Raw genomic sequence first — 15,622 nt, forward strand, 5'->3', positions numbered from 1 at the left:
ACTTGAAGAAAAGGAAAATTACAAAAAAAAAGAAAAAGTGGATTTTACAGGAATTGATGGATTCACATAGAAAAGATAGGAAGGAAGCGATCTAATGGATACGCGAATGATGGAATTTCGAAGGGGATTTTAAAAATTCGTTTTTTTCGTGCGTTCGACTGGTCGATTGGGCATCTACTGATGCGCAATTGGGATAAGCTTCTCGCCTGTACCAATCGCCGGAAGCGGAGCTTCGACGGTGAGCACGCCATCCTTGCTCAACGAAGACTTGATACTTTCGGGATTGGTTCCCTTGGGCAGCAGGAATTCGCGATTGTACTCTCTGTACACCGATTTACTCTCTGTCTTCTCTTCGTGTTTTGCATGGACCTGAAAAAAAAAAGATTGAATGAAACGCTTTAAAAATTAAAAATAATTTTAGAATTATAATTTTCTACAATCGATGATGAATTCATATTCGTAACAATATATCGTAAATTCGTGTATAATTCTTCTTCATCTTAATCTTAATATTATTACAATAATTCCAATAAAACTTTAAATAATATAATAAAACTTTCACTGAAATAAAGGAAAAAAAAATTTTCTATTGGAGGACGAAATATATAATAAATGAACGATGATTTTTTTTTTTCTTTTTTCGAACTTTACAAGAGAAATATATCTATAAAAGTTCATTAACGTCAAAAATATTGATCAAAAATATTATACAATACTAATAGTAAAATGTTTTTGGTAAATTTAGAGAAACAAGATAGATTGATTAATATGCATTTGGAGAATGCATCAATTTTTTTTTCGTACATACAAGGGCAAGAATTCAGGTCGTCCGTTCGATTAAGTGTCCGTATTAATAAATCAGCCAGGACAGACCCATTTCTACGATCACGCGAGCTGCATGTTAAAAACCATCGACATTGCTTTGCTTGTGGTCAGCTAATGCGATAACATTCAAAGTACAAGGGTGGCACGTACTAGCAACATATTTTATAGAAATATATATACATCGGCAAATTTCTTATCTTCTTAAAATGCAAAGGTGCTCATATTTCTATCGCGTGATGATGTATACCGTCGATAATTTGCATCAGACAAATATATATACAGATATATTATCAATATTGTAAACATAAAAAGTGAATAAATATACTTTTAAAGCAATTGATAAGTCTCCTAAAAAATATAAAAACAAAGAAAAATGTATCTAATTTGAGAGTAAAGAAATATAAATTGATCATATCTTATAGATATTTATAGATATTAATAGATAATGTGTGATATAAAAAATTGTTGTGATATTTCATTTCAATTAGTAAATTTTAATGTTCTTAAATGATTTTCAATACTATTATATATGCTCTTGTTTAAAAAAAATTATTAAAAAAAAATAAGAAACTTTAAATTTAGTTTAATTTCTCATCAAGAATATTTATTTTTAATTAAACTATATGTGATTCATCCTTAAATGCAAAAGAATGTATTCCAATTGCATTACTATTTGTACAATTCGATGGAGATATACATATACATTCTGTCATTACACATGTCAATTTTTATGTACATATTATTTCTAGAAAGTTTTTAAAGGAATGAAATTCAAATTTTTATCCAATTAGTGTACAATTTATGTGTAATATAATAAATACATTTTCCATATGACCAAAAAATATCAAATCCACGAACATTATCTCACAAAAAATCGTGCGTATGTATACAATTCCCCGTTGAATAATTCAACGAATTCTGCACACGTACACGAATTCGTATAACGTCCCCAGAAACGGAAAGGGCGAGGAGAATAAGGGTGAAATATAGAACCCGTCAAGTAATATGGATATACGGGGAAACTAGGTTATGAGAGAGAACGGCGATAAAGCCGGAATACGAGGATATTTTACGAAGCTCATTGGCCGGAATCAGTTGGTTAGTATCTCGCGATAAAAGATGGCGTGCAAGGATAAAAGGAGGGAAGAATCTAGGGAGAAATAAAATAAGCAGTAGAAAATGGCGGCAGAAGGACGCCACGAATTCGACCTCTAAATATCCAAATCAATATTTGCGAAATAATTATTTCTTTTTCTTCTTCTTTCGAGCTATCTCTTCTTCGTTTCGTTAGAATGTATTCGTGACAAAAATTGTTTAATCTTTATACACATATATATATATATAACATATTCTTCATTTAAAAGTAATCACTTTCGAATATAGAAATATTGTTAAAGGTAAAGGATTAACTGTCTTTGAGATTAAAATGTCAAAGATAAAGTTCTAAGAACAAAGATCAATTACGCGTCGAAGTAAAAATAAATTATTCTGTACATTTCTAATTTTATCGCAAGCAAAAAACGATTCTTTTTTTTTCTTTTTTTTTATCGTGTTCAGATAAACTTCGCATAACTTAAAGTTTTTTAAAGGTATAGAAAATTAGCAATGCCACGATAAAACGATCGATTCACCGATAAAAATTGCAAGCAATAAGAGCAAATAAAAAGAACATTCGTCACGATGAATATTTCTAGGCCATCTCGCAATCACGTGGAAGTTACAATCGATATCAATTTTGTTCCCTTTAAGAAATTTCACTGTAATTTTTTCAAAAAGTGTTCACGTTAAATGATTGCATAAGAAATGTTCCATATATTTTACAAAATATATCAATCAGTTTCAACTTTTTCTGTTGCAAACTTGAACGTTAAAAATTATTATCGAAACGATCTGTTAAAAAGATAATAATCACAAGGTTGGAAGACAGATTCCAGGATTTGTATGCCACTATAGTTCGAGAAACAAATTGTACCACCTGTTACGATAATTCAAAGATATTTCTGCCAAGCATCCGCATTTGCAATGAGCTCACCTCGTCTGCCAACGTTTCACCACTGTTTGGCAATCGAAACGATCTTCCAATGTTAACCGATATCCGCGTACATGACTTTCGGAATACATTTTCACCCACATTCAATATTTATTGTCCTTTAACGATACAACACTGATATCAATGTCGATTAACACAAAATATTAAAACTTTGAGAACAATTACAAATGAACATCACAATTTACAAATGAAAATTTTTGTCAAATTCATCTTATCTTAAACTTTCAATTGTAACAAAAAAAAGGACAATGCAAGATAAAATTGCTAAAAATAAAAATTGCTCTGTAACACACGTGCATTCACTTCTCTTCTTGCAGTCGAGATTAGTGCCATCTCGTGGCAATCAATTTAATTAATTTACTTTAATTCTGATGGTAATATTTCTTCGAAGGTAAAAAAAATTCATCGAGAAATTCACCGTCTAAATTTTATCTTCGAAACAGGCTTTCCTAGATTCTACCTCCTTTCTGCCAAATTATCGCTAATTACAGACTATTCCTGCATTATCGTTAGTTTTTCTGGCGTACAATACGGTGCTCCAAGTTTCCCCAACTTTTCTGCATCGCGTGATCCGTCACCATCTTCGTTTTTATTCGTTCGGTGTCGTGAAATGTTTTTTCAGATACCATCTGAAAATATACTCGGAACATACATAAGGGAATATGCGATTTACCCTCCTACGCTCGGGAATAATTTGGCTATCGCGATGTAACTTGATTCAAAACAGGAAAACAGAGATCGATGAATGGAATCGGCGACATACCGCGTGCGTCTCTTGGAAAAAGAAAATTTTTCTTCTCTTATCTATTTAATCTCTTACTCGATGATTTTAATTCTTTAGAGATTTATAATTTAATAATTAAACATGCTAATAAGTAATACTCGTAATATATAAATCGCTCGATATAATGAACTGTAATTCAGCATCCAGAATTTGAGAATATCTTTCATCGTAAATCTTTCCATCGAAGAAATAAACAATCTATCAATTTGCTTGTTTAAATTAATATAAAAATTTTTTATAAAATTTAATTATATCGGTTTAAATTTTAATTAATTAATTTTGAGCTTTATATTTCGATTAAATTTATTATTTTCGCGAGATAAAATTATATCGATTAAAATAATATCGAAAAACTCGATCGTTTCGTTCCGCAACAACGAAACACTTCGCATCTCTCGGTCACATTCGGCCGACACGAAAGATCGAGTTACTCGAAATCGATATTTTTTTTTTTCGGTATTTCGTTCACGTCGGTTTCGTAAAATCGGACAACTAGCTATCCGCTGGCTAACTAATATGCTCGAAGACGCATATTAAAAATAGACATTGCATCAGACGAGCGTCGAATATAACTGCGTTCGAGCACCACCAGCCATGCAAATATTGTGTCATGACAGGCCGTTTCTTACGGGTTTTCGTATAAATGAATCTTATTAACGCGTGTTACGTCACAACGATACACAACAATCTATAGTATCCCTATGTCATCGACGCATTTAGATGAATGCTTGGAAAAATTTATCTCGAATACGAAGCAATTATCTCCCCGTGCATCATTATCTTTTATAATAAGTTCGATTCTTACGACGAAGTAGAGATTTTTTTTTTTTTTTTTTTTTTGATTTTATTTCGCTGTTCCAGCGGTGATTAAATTTAATTAATATCGTTCTTGGAGAGAAGTCCTTCATCGAGAGCGTTATGTAAATTCGATTTATATAAATTTAAGATTGAGAGGTGAAACGTTGGAAAAGTTTTGGTTCGAGAATTTCATAACCTAAAAATTGTGATCGACGCAGGTGAAGATTCTATACAGTTTGAAGCTACGTAACGAGTTAAATTTGCTTTTTTTTTTTTTGAGTAAATATATAACAATAATATATGCTTTAATGTATCATCAAATTGTACACACGCAAGAAAATATTATTTTCTGAAGATTCTGCTTTTTACATGGGAAACTTTTATAACTTCTTTCTCTCGTCACGCGAAATGAATGCAATTAGTTCTCTTTAACTCATAAATAGTAGCCTGATTACGAAGGCGATCGTTTCCAAGACTCGTTTCATAATAAATAAGCATCGATGTTTCATTTATAATTTTCACAAGACAATCTTTCGCTTCTTATATTTAAAACTTCCTTTCCTATCATTTCTTTTTTTTCTTGACGAGCAAAATTTCCATTAAATTCCTATTAATAAAACGCGAAGCGATAACAAACGACACTCGTCGAAAACGCTATCCTCACTTGTTTATATCGTAATGATAATTATGCAAACGCTGGACTCCCTCCTTCCATCGTTCTAAATTTAACTTCAAACACTACAATATATCACACCGATAACATGTTAAATTCGATCGAATTTCGCCTCTTTCCAATCTCAGCCCATAAAATATCAATAATCGTTTCGAAGCTCGAAATGTAATTTGGGAGAAAGAAAAAGAAGGAAAAAAAAAAAAAAAATACAGGTGGAGGACGCGTTCGACCGCGCCCAAGAATCGCGCGAGACGAGGAGGAACGAGACGAGGCACGCCGATCACGCGTTCGAAGGGTGGGCGAGGCAGGTCAGGCGCTAATTGCGTTACGGGAACGAGCGTTAATGAGCTGCTGCGTTTCGCCTCTCGGCTCGTGGCCCTGTCGGTAAGGGTAATCGTGCCGCGACGTTCTTGGACCAGTTCAATCTGTCCGCGCGTTCCCCGCTTGCCAACGAACCAAATAACATGGCCTTAACCTTGCGGCAAGCCGAGGTACTTTGCTCTCACTTACTAATCTACCGAATCGAACCGTTGTGCAACGAGAAGGGATCTCGTTTCATCGATCGAAGATTTATTATGATCGAATGAGGAACGAAACGTCGAAAATATAAGTAAAAATCCTGGTGAATATATATGAAAAATAATTGTGGAATAATAAAATCGATGAAAAATAATATTGAACGTTCGGTTGAAAGAAAAAACGATCGATTCTTTCGAATTTATTATCCGTTCCATCGATATTAAAACATCATTCGGGTAAAAACTTTTTTAATCGAATCAGGAACTGATTGAGACTGAACAACCGGAGAGATCAACAACAAAAAAAGAAAAAGAAGAGAAGGGCGAATAGAGAAGAAGAGCAAGAGTAGAATCGCGGTTTTCTCAGTCGATAAGAGGAACGGGTGAACCAGTCTGGCGCGGTTTCCCTTCGCCGCTTCTCATCCATAAGCGTGAGAGAAAAAGAAAAAGAAGAAGAAGAAGGAAAAAAGAAGAGAAAGCAAGATCGAAAGGAGAAGGATGAAAATTGTAAAGGACGCGCGATCGAGTTCGTGAAAGGCAGGATACGCGTGTAAATGGAGCGCGTTGCGGCGATAATGCCCATCCCCCCTTTCTCCCCACCGCTCGAGGATCCGTTCGAGAGCTCGAGCGTCGGACGAAGATAAGCGTGAAAGCGCAGGTCTCGACGTCGATTAACCCAACCACCGCGGAAACCGAGTATTAAAATAATTCTGTAATTGGAGATTGCAACTTGTTGCACGCACACGGCCGCTTCTTCTTCCCTGCATTTTCTTTTTGCCAGGGACGCTCCCTCCTCCTAGCTCTCTCGCAATTAGCGCGAACTCGAAACGCTTTTTTTTTTTCTTCTTTTTTTCTTATCAACGACCGAGATACTACGAGAAAGTCACGTCGACTCGATTTTTCTTTTTCTTTTTTTTTTTTTTTTACTTCAACTAATCGCGTTCACTTAACTCACACTCGTTTAATATTGAGCATCCTTTTTCAAAGAGAGCAAGGTGAATAGTTTATCCAAGATGATAAATAATAATTTTTCTTCACACTTTTTCAACACAATCACTCATATTTGAGATTAAAAAATATTTTTCGACTCGAACGAAAGTTCAAGGATAAAAGTAAGATTTTGTATGGAATCGTCGGTTTCGTATTAGAGCCGGAGAAGGGGAAAGATGTGTTGTTTCTTGGCCGGGCGGTGATATCGATCGGGGCGCCAACCCGTAAAAGACGGAAAGCAGCGCGAAAAGAAAGGAAAGGAAAGCGAGCGAGCCGCAGGTAACCCTAGACAGAGAGGGAAACCCGGGGGAAAACGGCAGTTACGAAGGGAGACGCCAATGGATGTGGCTGGTAACTCAACTCTGCCGCGGATCTAAGCTTTCCAACACGAGGATCGTCTTACCGGATCCGTGAGGATTACGCAAAAGTGTGGCCAACCGGCTTTAACGACACTTCACAAGCGAATTATTAAGTTCCATGGCGATGGATAAACTCGATACCGGATGAATCTTCGATGCTTTTTGGAACGATTTCTATCTATATCGAAGAAATTTATCGATAAATCGAGTAAATTTTGAAATAAAAATATTTTTAAGTATTTCGACAATGCCAACTATCTTTTCCATCCTTTGAAATAATTTTAAAAATTTAAATTTGAAATTATTATTTATCGCGCGAGATAAAATGATTAAGATTTGCAAATTTTTAAAATCGTTAATAAATATCATCTTCAACAAGGTAAGAATTCTTGGAATATTTTGCGAAATGATTTTTGATTAAAAAAAAAAAAAAAAAAATAATCGTGTCGAAGCATCTATTCGCTCAACTATCGATTATATATATTTTTGTTTTCAAAAGAAATATGGATGTATTTATTACTCTATCAATATTTTAAATGGTTTTCGGAGAGTCATTCGTTTGCATATAATTACATCATATGCAAACTTTCGGAATATTTCATTTTTATCATCAAAATTTCCCAATGCTTATTTTTGGCAAATGAAAAAAAAAAAAAAAAAAAAAAAAAAAAAAACGAAATTTTACGATCGTTCGAGAAACGAAAATTTCGTAAAAATGCCAATCAACGTGACTCATAAACTAAATATAGCCATACAAATTTTTACGATCCCATCTTTTTTCCGTGAATGATACAACGATGCGTAAAACAGAAGTTCAAACCTCTAAAAAGTTAATTAATTAACATGGTAATGCGATGGCTCCTTTCCGAGCCATCTAATGGCACACTCTCCTTGACCGAAAAAGGAACGATTGCGTTTTCTTAACAACTTCATCGGCGACTCGAATCTTCGACCAACCCTTGAGAACCATAAAAGTCGACCTTTTGAAGAATGAACGATATAAATGTGTCATTTGAATTAAAATTTGTTATCGTAGAATAAATATAAATTTTAAATAATTATGTATTCTTTTTGTTACGTAATATCACTTTAAAGATCCTCCTTTGAAAAAATTTTGAATGTTTTTTTTTTTTAATATTTTATCGCAAATACAACTTCATGCAATTTCTTCGCATGCTAAATATATTGAAACAAATGAGAAACGTAATTCTCAATATAATTAGAAATAACTCCGATATAACTTGGCAATAATAGAAATGGATAACATGTTTAGCATATCGGTCTACATTTTGGCAAAAGAAAAAATACAACTTGCCAGAAACGTTACTCGAAACTTTACTGAACGACTTAAATTCTTCGATTCGTTTCGAAACAAATAATATCCTCGAACGTTTTCTCATTACAAAACTTCTTACCAACAGAGTACATCCCCACCACTAAAAAAAACCCTATACAATGACGTTTACGAACCATCCTTTCCTTGTCATCTCAGACAACATTCGATAAATCATAATGGCAAAGTGAGAAGAGTTTCAATCGGAACGAGTAACACCCGTTTCCATTCGACACGCCACATCGAGCCCATGCGTCAAAACCGAGGTGCATCGATAAAGATCGAAAATCGATCCGGTCTATTCTTCGTGGAAGGCGACCCAGTTGCCTGAAACGGGAAAACGTGCGTTTCGTAATCGAAGTGGCCGTCGTGCACCGCCTTGTTGCTCGTTTAAATAAAACCGCTGAACAAACCGGTCCCCGCTCCTACTTATCCCGAACCGCGCTACTTTATCGAGCGAGGCGCATGACGTCATCCGCGTGGCGCACAATGCGCGGAGATCGCATTCTTCGCCTCATCCTTCGGAACGCGGCCTTGGAGCAGCCCTTTAAGGGCCGTGATATCGGGTGGAGAGACGACCTGAATTCACGGAGGACCTTGACCACTATTAAAACGACGGCCAATCTGTTTCGAGCTCGAGCGGGACCGGTTAAGGAAGATCGATTCATGCCTCGTTACCGAAAACAGCATCTGCGTTCGAGAGATGAGTAATGGAACGGGATCGTGAGGTATTCGAAGCGTTATACAATAAGGTGGAATGAAATTCTAGAATAGACAATCTACAATTTTTTGCGCCATTTCTGATTTTTAACAAAGAATAAACGTTATCTGCAATTGAATTTAATCTATCTGGATCTTTATTAAAATTTTATTATTTTTTGATAATTTGTATTTTGATACATCTTTTTTTTTTTTTTTAATAATAATACTTGTGTCTCGATTAAATATCAGCAAGAGAAAAATAAAGAGAGAGAATATTAAGAGGGAAGAAAAGAAAGAAGAGAAGTAAAAATTAATCACGTTAGACTCCTTAATAACGTCGGTCTCTGTAAATTGTCTCGATCCGAGGAGCGAAAAAACAGAGGGTCGAGGTTTATCAGGGGCGGCGGGCTGACTGTTTAGCGAGAAAATCAGAACATAAAGCCGTCCCTGTTCCTAGGTGTGCATATATATGTATATATATATATACATATACACAATCTTTCTCCGTTACTTTGATCTTCCTTCCATTACACTCCGGCAGACCGTCGCGGTACAACGACCCTCCTCTAACGCTCATTTGCATAACGGTAGTATTCGATTTTTACGTTCCCGAGAAAGCTTGCTTATTTCGTATTGCGCGCAATCCTTTGCCTTATCTCTTTATACATACTTTCAAAAATATATTTCTAATCCAAGTTTCGACCATTCGTTACGAAATATCGTAATAATAAAAGGATTACGAATAATTATAATTATTAATATATTGCTCTCTCTCTCGAGTATTTTCCATCGATTGAGAATAAAGGACAATTTATCCTTGCTCTCAAGAATTCTAATTTTCACATTTTTTTCTTTTTTTCGAGATTGTCTACGATCGAATGAATAAATTCGAGAGATTTGATTCCCATGTATAAGTATTATAATATTTCTGAAATTTGTCGACGAAAGGACAAAAGTGACATATTGTCAAGGAATGATAGGGCGCCCACAATGGCCGAACATTATTCCAAGCCGTCGCGGCGTGACGAGCGGCGTAAACTTATTTTTGGCGCGAGTTATTTCCGTCCGGGTCGACGAGAACGCCGGCCAGAGAGGAGAAACGCGCGCGCGCATGCGCGCAAGCCTTGGGAGAAAATTCTGGCTCCGACTTCCTGCGCAAATTCTTCTTCTTTCGAAGCGAGCCATCCCCCCCCATTTTCTCATCCGTCGTTATACCTTATCGACCGATGAAACGTAATCTCACTTCTATCTACCATCTCGATATATTTCGTATAGAATTCGAAAAATTGTTTGTTTGTAAAGAATTTTTGAATTTTTTCCTCCCCACGATATCTTCTGGAATTATATTATATCTACTTTCAATATACAAGAGACGTACGATAAAGAAACTATACTAAAGCGATGAGAATTTGGATCGATATTTGGACAGGAGAAATGTACAGGTTGTGTCGTCAATCGATTCGACTCGTTAGAAGGATAAAGGAGACGAAAATAAAATAAAATAAGCAATTAAGATAAAAGTATTCTCGGCCCACCATCGTTCCAGAAAGAAAAAAGAATACGTTAAATTACACCATTATCTACTACTATTTGTCTTCCAAATAAACTTCAATTTTGAATAAGCGACGTTACAAAAATTCTATTCCATTTATAAACGATTCTAAAAGCGTTTTAAAACACGTATTACTTATCGATACAACTTCTTGCTAGCAGATGAAATTTCAAACATTTTCTTAAGCATGTATGTATGCAAATTAGAAAATAGAATATGTAAATTTCAATGAAGCAGAAACTGGTTCAACGAAAGACGATCATCTATCGGGTCACGAGTCGCGGTTGACTTAATTAAGAAGACGTTTTAAGTAACAAGAATTGCCCTTATTCTTGCCCACCACCGATTCAATCGGTGGAGCCGACTTCCTACCGGGAAGTGACGTAAACAGGAGCAATTAGAACGTTCCACATGGTTCATAAAGAGGCGCGAGTAAACTGGCGCGTAAAAATTCTCGGCCACTTCCTGTTCGCCGTTCTTGGCTGACGAAGAGATACTTCTTCGTGTCGTGGTCGTGATTTTGACCCGCCCACTAGACGCCTGCTCGTGTCGATCCGAAATATGCAGATGTCGCGGATAAACCCTCGACAGATCCCGACCATACAAGGAGCCATGATCATTTTTTTCGATAAGAACGTGATTTTTCGTTTTTATTCCATTGGAAAATTTCTCCACCCAATTTTGATTTTTAACAGAATGAAATTGAGGAAGGGAAAATCTACAATTTTTTTAGTTTCGAATAGTTTTGAGGGTAAATCTTAGACAAATTCCATTTCTATAATTTTTTCGATAAAAAAAGAAGGCGATTTTTAATTTTTATTCCATTGGAAAATTTCTCCATCCAATTTTGATTTTTAGCAGAATTGAATTCAGGAAGACGTTATATGACTCTCGAAGAGAAAAATCTACAACTTTTTTATTTTTTTTTTTTTTTTCGAATAATTTCGAAATTTTGAGGATAAATTTGGACAAATTCTATTTCGATAATTTTTTTGATAAAAAAAAAGATTTTTCGATTTTATTCCACTGGAAAATTTCACTACCCAATTTTGATTTTTAGCAGAATTGGATTGAGGAAGAGAAAAATCTACAATTTTTTTAGTTTCGAATAGTTTTGAGGGTAAATCTTAGACAAATTTCATTTTCATAATTTTTTTGATAAAAAAAGAAGGCGATTTTTAATTTTTATTCCATTGGAAAATTTCTCCATTCAATTTTGATTTTTAGCAGAATTGAATTCAGGGAAACGTTATAAAACTCTCGAAGAGAAAAATCTACAACTTTTTTATTATTTTTTTTTTTTCGAATAATTTCGAAATTTTGAGGAAAAAAAAAATTTGGACAAATTCTATTTCGATAATTTTTTTGATAAAAAAAGAAGGTTTTTCGATTTTATTCCACTGGAAAATTTCACTACTCAATTTTGATTTTTAGCAGAATTGGATTGAGGAAGGAAAAAAATCTACAATTTTTTTAGTTTCGAGATTTTGAGGGTAAATCCTGGACAAATTCCATTTCGATAAAAAAAGAAGGCGATTTTTCGTTTTTATTCCACTGGAAAATTTCTCGACCCAATGTTTTTCGATTCTTAGCAAAATTTTAAGACATTATGTAACGTCTCGAGAAGAATCTAAAAGTATAAATTTCGAGGATAGTTTCAAGACTTCGAATGACTCATCTCTAATCGTTAAGGAAGATCATGAAAGTTTCAACAACTTTCGTAAAAATTCTTATTGACTCGAACTTTTGTCGAGCAAAAAAAGCAAAGTTCTGGAAGGGAAAAGGTAAGGGAAAACTTTTTGACAAAGAGTCGTCACGGTGGCCCGTATACGAGACAAGCCAATTGCGTAAAATAGTGGGCCAGTTTCGGTGGTTGCCAAGTTGTGCAACAACTGCCATCCCAGAAAACGAAATATGCGCATACCATGATGAATCGATAACTTTGCATTTGTCAGGCCAATCATGCATTTCTAAATATTCGGCAAGATTGTTTCGAAATGAAATATTTCTCAAAAGAAAAAAAATTAATTGGACACTACCAGCAATCGAAAATCGTACGTTTTGATTCTAAATAGTCTTACTCTTCCATTAATTAAGGGAACACGAGATTCGAACTCTCCTTCGAATTTAACACTTAACCTTTTACTGAATGAGAATGTTCCCCCAATTAGCACGAAACTACTACTTACTTTCCCAAACTGATTTGAAAGTCTAATTCACCTCTCTACGTTCTCTGTACACACATCGATACAATTTAAGAAATCATCCCCAATTTCTATCCATGCCAAGACACGAAAATTAATTACTAAAAACGAGTTATCAAAACAAAAACAAAAATCAAATTATCGCATATATATATATAAAGATCAAGAATCACTCTGTAAATAAATAGCTCTTCGAAGTGATTTACTCTTCACGAAGTAATTTTATGAAGAATAATAATAAAAAAAGTCCCTAGAAGAAGAAAATAAAAAACTCACCAATAGTTTGTTGTCCACGGTCTTGACGACGATCTCCTCAGGCGTATACTGGGAGACGTCGAATCGAAGTTTCAGGCATTTGCTGTCCCCTTCGTCCTGAATGAGCGGGCTGTTCAACCCATCGAGCCAGGCCGAGTCGTGAGGGGGGCTGAGAGAACTGTTTTGAGTGCTCTGCGTTGTGGTGCTGAAAGGTAGAACAGGACACGATTCGTTCGATTATCGATTCAAATTCGTTCGATCGATCGATCAACTCGTATATTATTATTATTATTAATTATCACGGGACGAATATGCGAACGACGTTTCAACGACGAATGAAAAACAATTATATTATTAAAGAAAAAAAAAAAAAAGGAAAAAAAAGAAGAAGAGGAAAAAAGAACGAGACAAAAAACAACAAAAAAAAAAAAAAAGGAAAAAAAAGAAGAAGGGGGAAAGAGAACAAGAAAACAAACGATAAAAAAAAAAAAAAGGAAAAAAAAGAAGAAGGGGGAAAGAGAACAAGAAAACAAACGATAAAAAAAAAAAAAAGGAAAAAAAAGAAGAAGGGGGAAAGAGAACAAGAAAACAAACGATAAAAAAAAAAAAAAGGAAAAAAAAGAAGAAGGGGGAAAGAGAACAAGAAAACAAACGATAAAAAAAAAAAAAAGGAAAAAAAAGAAGAAGGGGGAAAGAGAACAAGAAAACAAACGATAAAAAAAAAAAAAAGGAAAAAAAAGAAGAAGGGGGAAAGAGAACAAGAAAACAAACGATAAAAAAAAAAAAAAGGAAAAAAAAGAAGAAGGGGGAAAGAGAACAAGAAAACAAACGATAAAAAAAAAAAAAAGGAAAAAAAAAAAGAAATCTCGACAAAAGACACCAAGTTCGCCTACCAAGAGAGGGGGGGGGGAGTGGACCTGAACAGTGCACAAAGTTCGAGAGAAACGAGAAATCTTACCTAGGATTGCGGTGATGATGCAACGAACGAGAGACAACATAGCAAACACAACATTGAAAAAAAAAAAACTGGCTCACGATGGATGGACGGCTAAAAAAGATTCTTGTGCATCTGAAGCGCTCAACTTGGTTAAATGAATACCGAATTAAGGTTAGAAGCTCAATTTGCGTGCTGTGTAGCTTCGATAATTAGCCATAACCGGTTGTTGTGCTTTCGCGAAACCCCGCCACAAAAGCTTCGATATTATTTATTATAAACTACTTGGGTTAATTCGTTTCGTCAAAAGGGGTTAACTTGATCTACGTGAACAACTCGTGCCCGTTACCTTTTATAGTGCTTCTTGCTGGTGGTGGCTTACGATTAGAAGTGAGAAAGAATATATATATATAAGGATATACAGAGGGATAGAAATAAATTACACACGGAGACAAGATGGCCGTTTCTCGATGATCTGAGAAAATTTTTCAAATATACGTTTAAAATTTGCATTCCGAGAAAATCTATGAGAAAAGAGAAAATTTCGAGCAACAGATTTCGATATCAAATGAGCGACTCTATACTTTTTCAAATATTTGGAGAATCTTAAATTAGAATTAGAATCTTGGAGATAATTGATTACTCGAATCATTGTTCGATTCATCATTTTTTCTCAAACTTATTCAAACTTTCAGATCATCGAGAATGGGAAAACAAAGAGAGAGAGAAAAAAAAAGATCTATCAAAAAGGATAATTACAGGGAGTTTTATAATCGAGTGTTTTATCAAGGGTGTGTGGTGTGGTCTTTCTTTGTATTTTTTTTTTTCTTTTTTTCTGTGTTTTACACAGTAGCGTCACCTTTTGAAGCTGTCGAACGCGGACCGCGTTGGCGGTGCTGCAGGATCGACCTTGTCCCAACCTTCGCTCTTCGAGGTCGTCGAGGTACGGTGTTCGCTGGTGCTCGTGTGATGTCGACTTCAAGTTAGTCACCAACGTGCCAATGCAGAGAGCCAATCAGAAGGCGAGATAGAAGTCGAGCAAGGGGGGAACAGGGGACATTATTATTTTGTTAACTTCGGTGGTTAGTTTCGTTCAATTCGCATTTATTCTCCTCTTTTCAGTCGCCGATCTTTTGTTCTATTATTGGCAAACTTGTTATTGGCAAAGTATCTTTTGTTTTTTGTCTTTTATTTTTTTCTTTTTTCAATATCATTTTTTCCACTGCTTCCTGGCGTCAAACGAGAATCGTCTCTCCCTTCGTCAGAATCTTTTATTAATTTTCATTACCATCAGATTCAGAGTTAATTTCGCAGTAATTTGGAAATTTAAAATTTAGATAGTAAAAAAACTGCGTTACGATTGTTTTCAATCCGAGAGGAGAAGAATGGTACGTCGGTTTGTCGCCAAGAAACAGTACGTTGAAGAGGAGAAGAAGGTCCATTTCCAAAGGATAAAATTATACTCCGTATATTTACATGTGAAAAGAGGCGTAAGAATAGCAGAACTGGAAGTTACAGAACCCAGTAGTTGAAAAAAAAAAAAAAACCGTTTACAGCGTGTCATTGTCAGAATGATGATATTTCAGAATCTATATCTGCTTTTTTTTTTTTTTTTAATTGCTTCCTCAACTTGCAAAAGCGATCT

General features: G+C 35.0%; 1 protein-coding gene across 3 annotated transcripts in view; it reads right to left on the reverse strand.

Annotated features, from left to right (window-relative positions):
- Positions 1-140: 140 nt before the first annotated feature.
- Positions 141-15,622, reverse strand: part of LOC102675369 (heat shock protein beta-1) — a 26,304-nt gene continuing 10,822 nt past the window's right edge. For 2 of the 3 annotated variants that reach the window (XM_006615809.2, XM_006615811.2), the window contains exons 2-4: positions 14,837-14,953; positions 13,065-13,248; positions 141-369 (exon numbers count right to left, since the gene is read on the reverse strand). In XM_006615809.2, coding sequence (XP_006615872.1) covers positions 175-369; positions 13,065-13,248; positions 14,837-14,953 — 496 coding nt within the window. In that variant the 3' untranslated portion in view covers positions 141-174. The remainder of the gene's footprint in view (positions 370-13,064; positions 13,249-14,836; positions 14,954-15,622) is intronic. The other variant, XM_006615810.2, reaches the window with a different exon arrangement.

Source organism: Apis dorsata, unplaced genomic scaffold (assembly GCF_000469605.1).
Source record: "Apis dorsata unplaced genomic scaffold, Apis dorsata 1.3 scaffold_236, whole genome shotgun sequence".
In the NCBI taxonomy this organism is placed as follows: domain Eukaryota; kingdom Metazoa; phylum Arthropoda; class Insecta; order Hymenoptera; family Apidae; genus Apis; species Apis dorsata.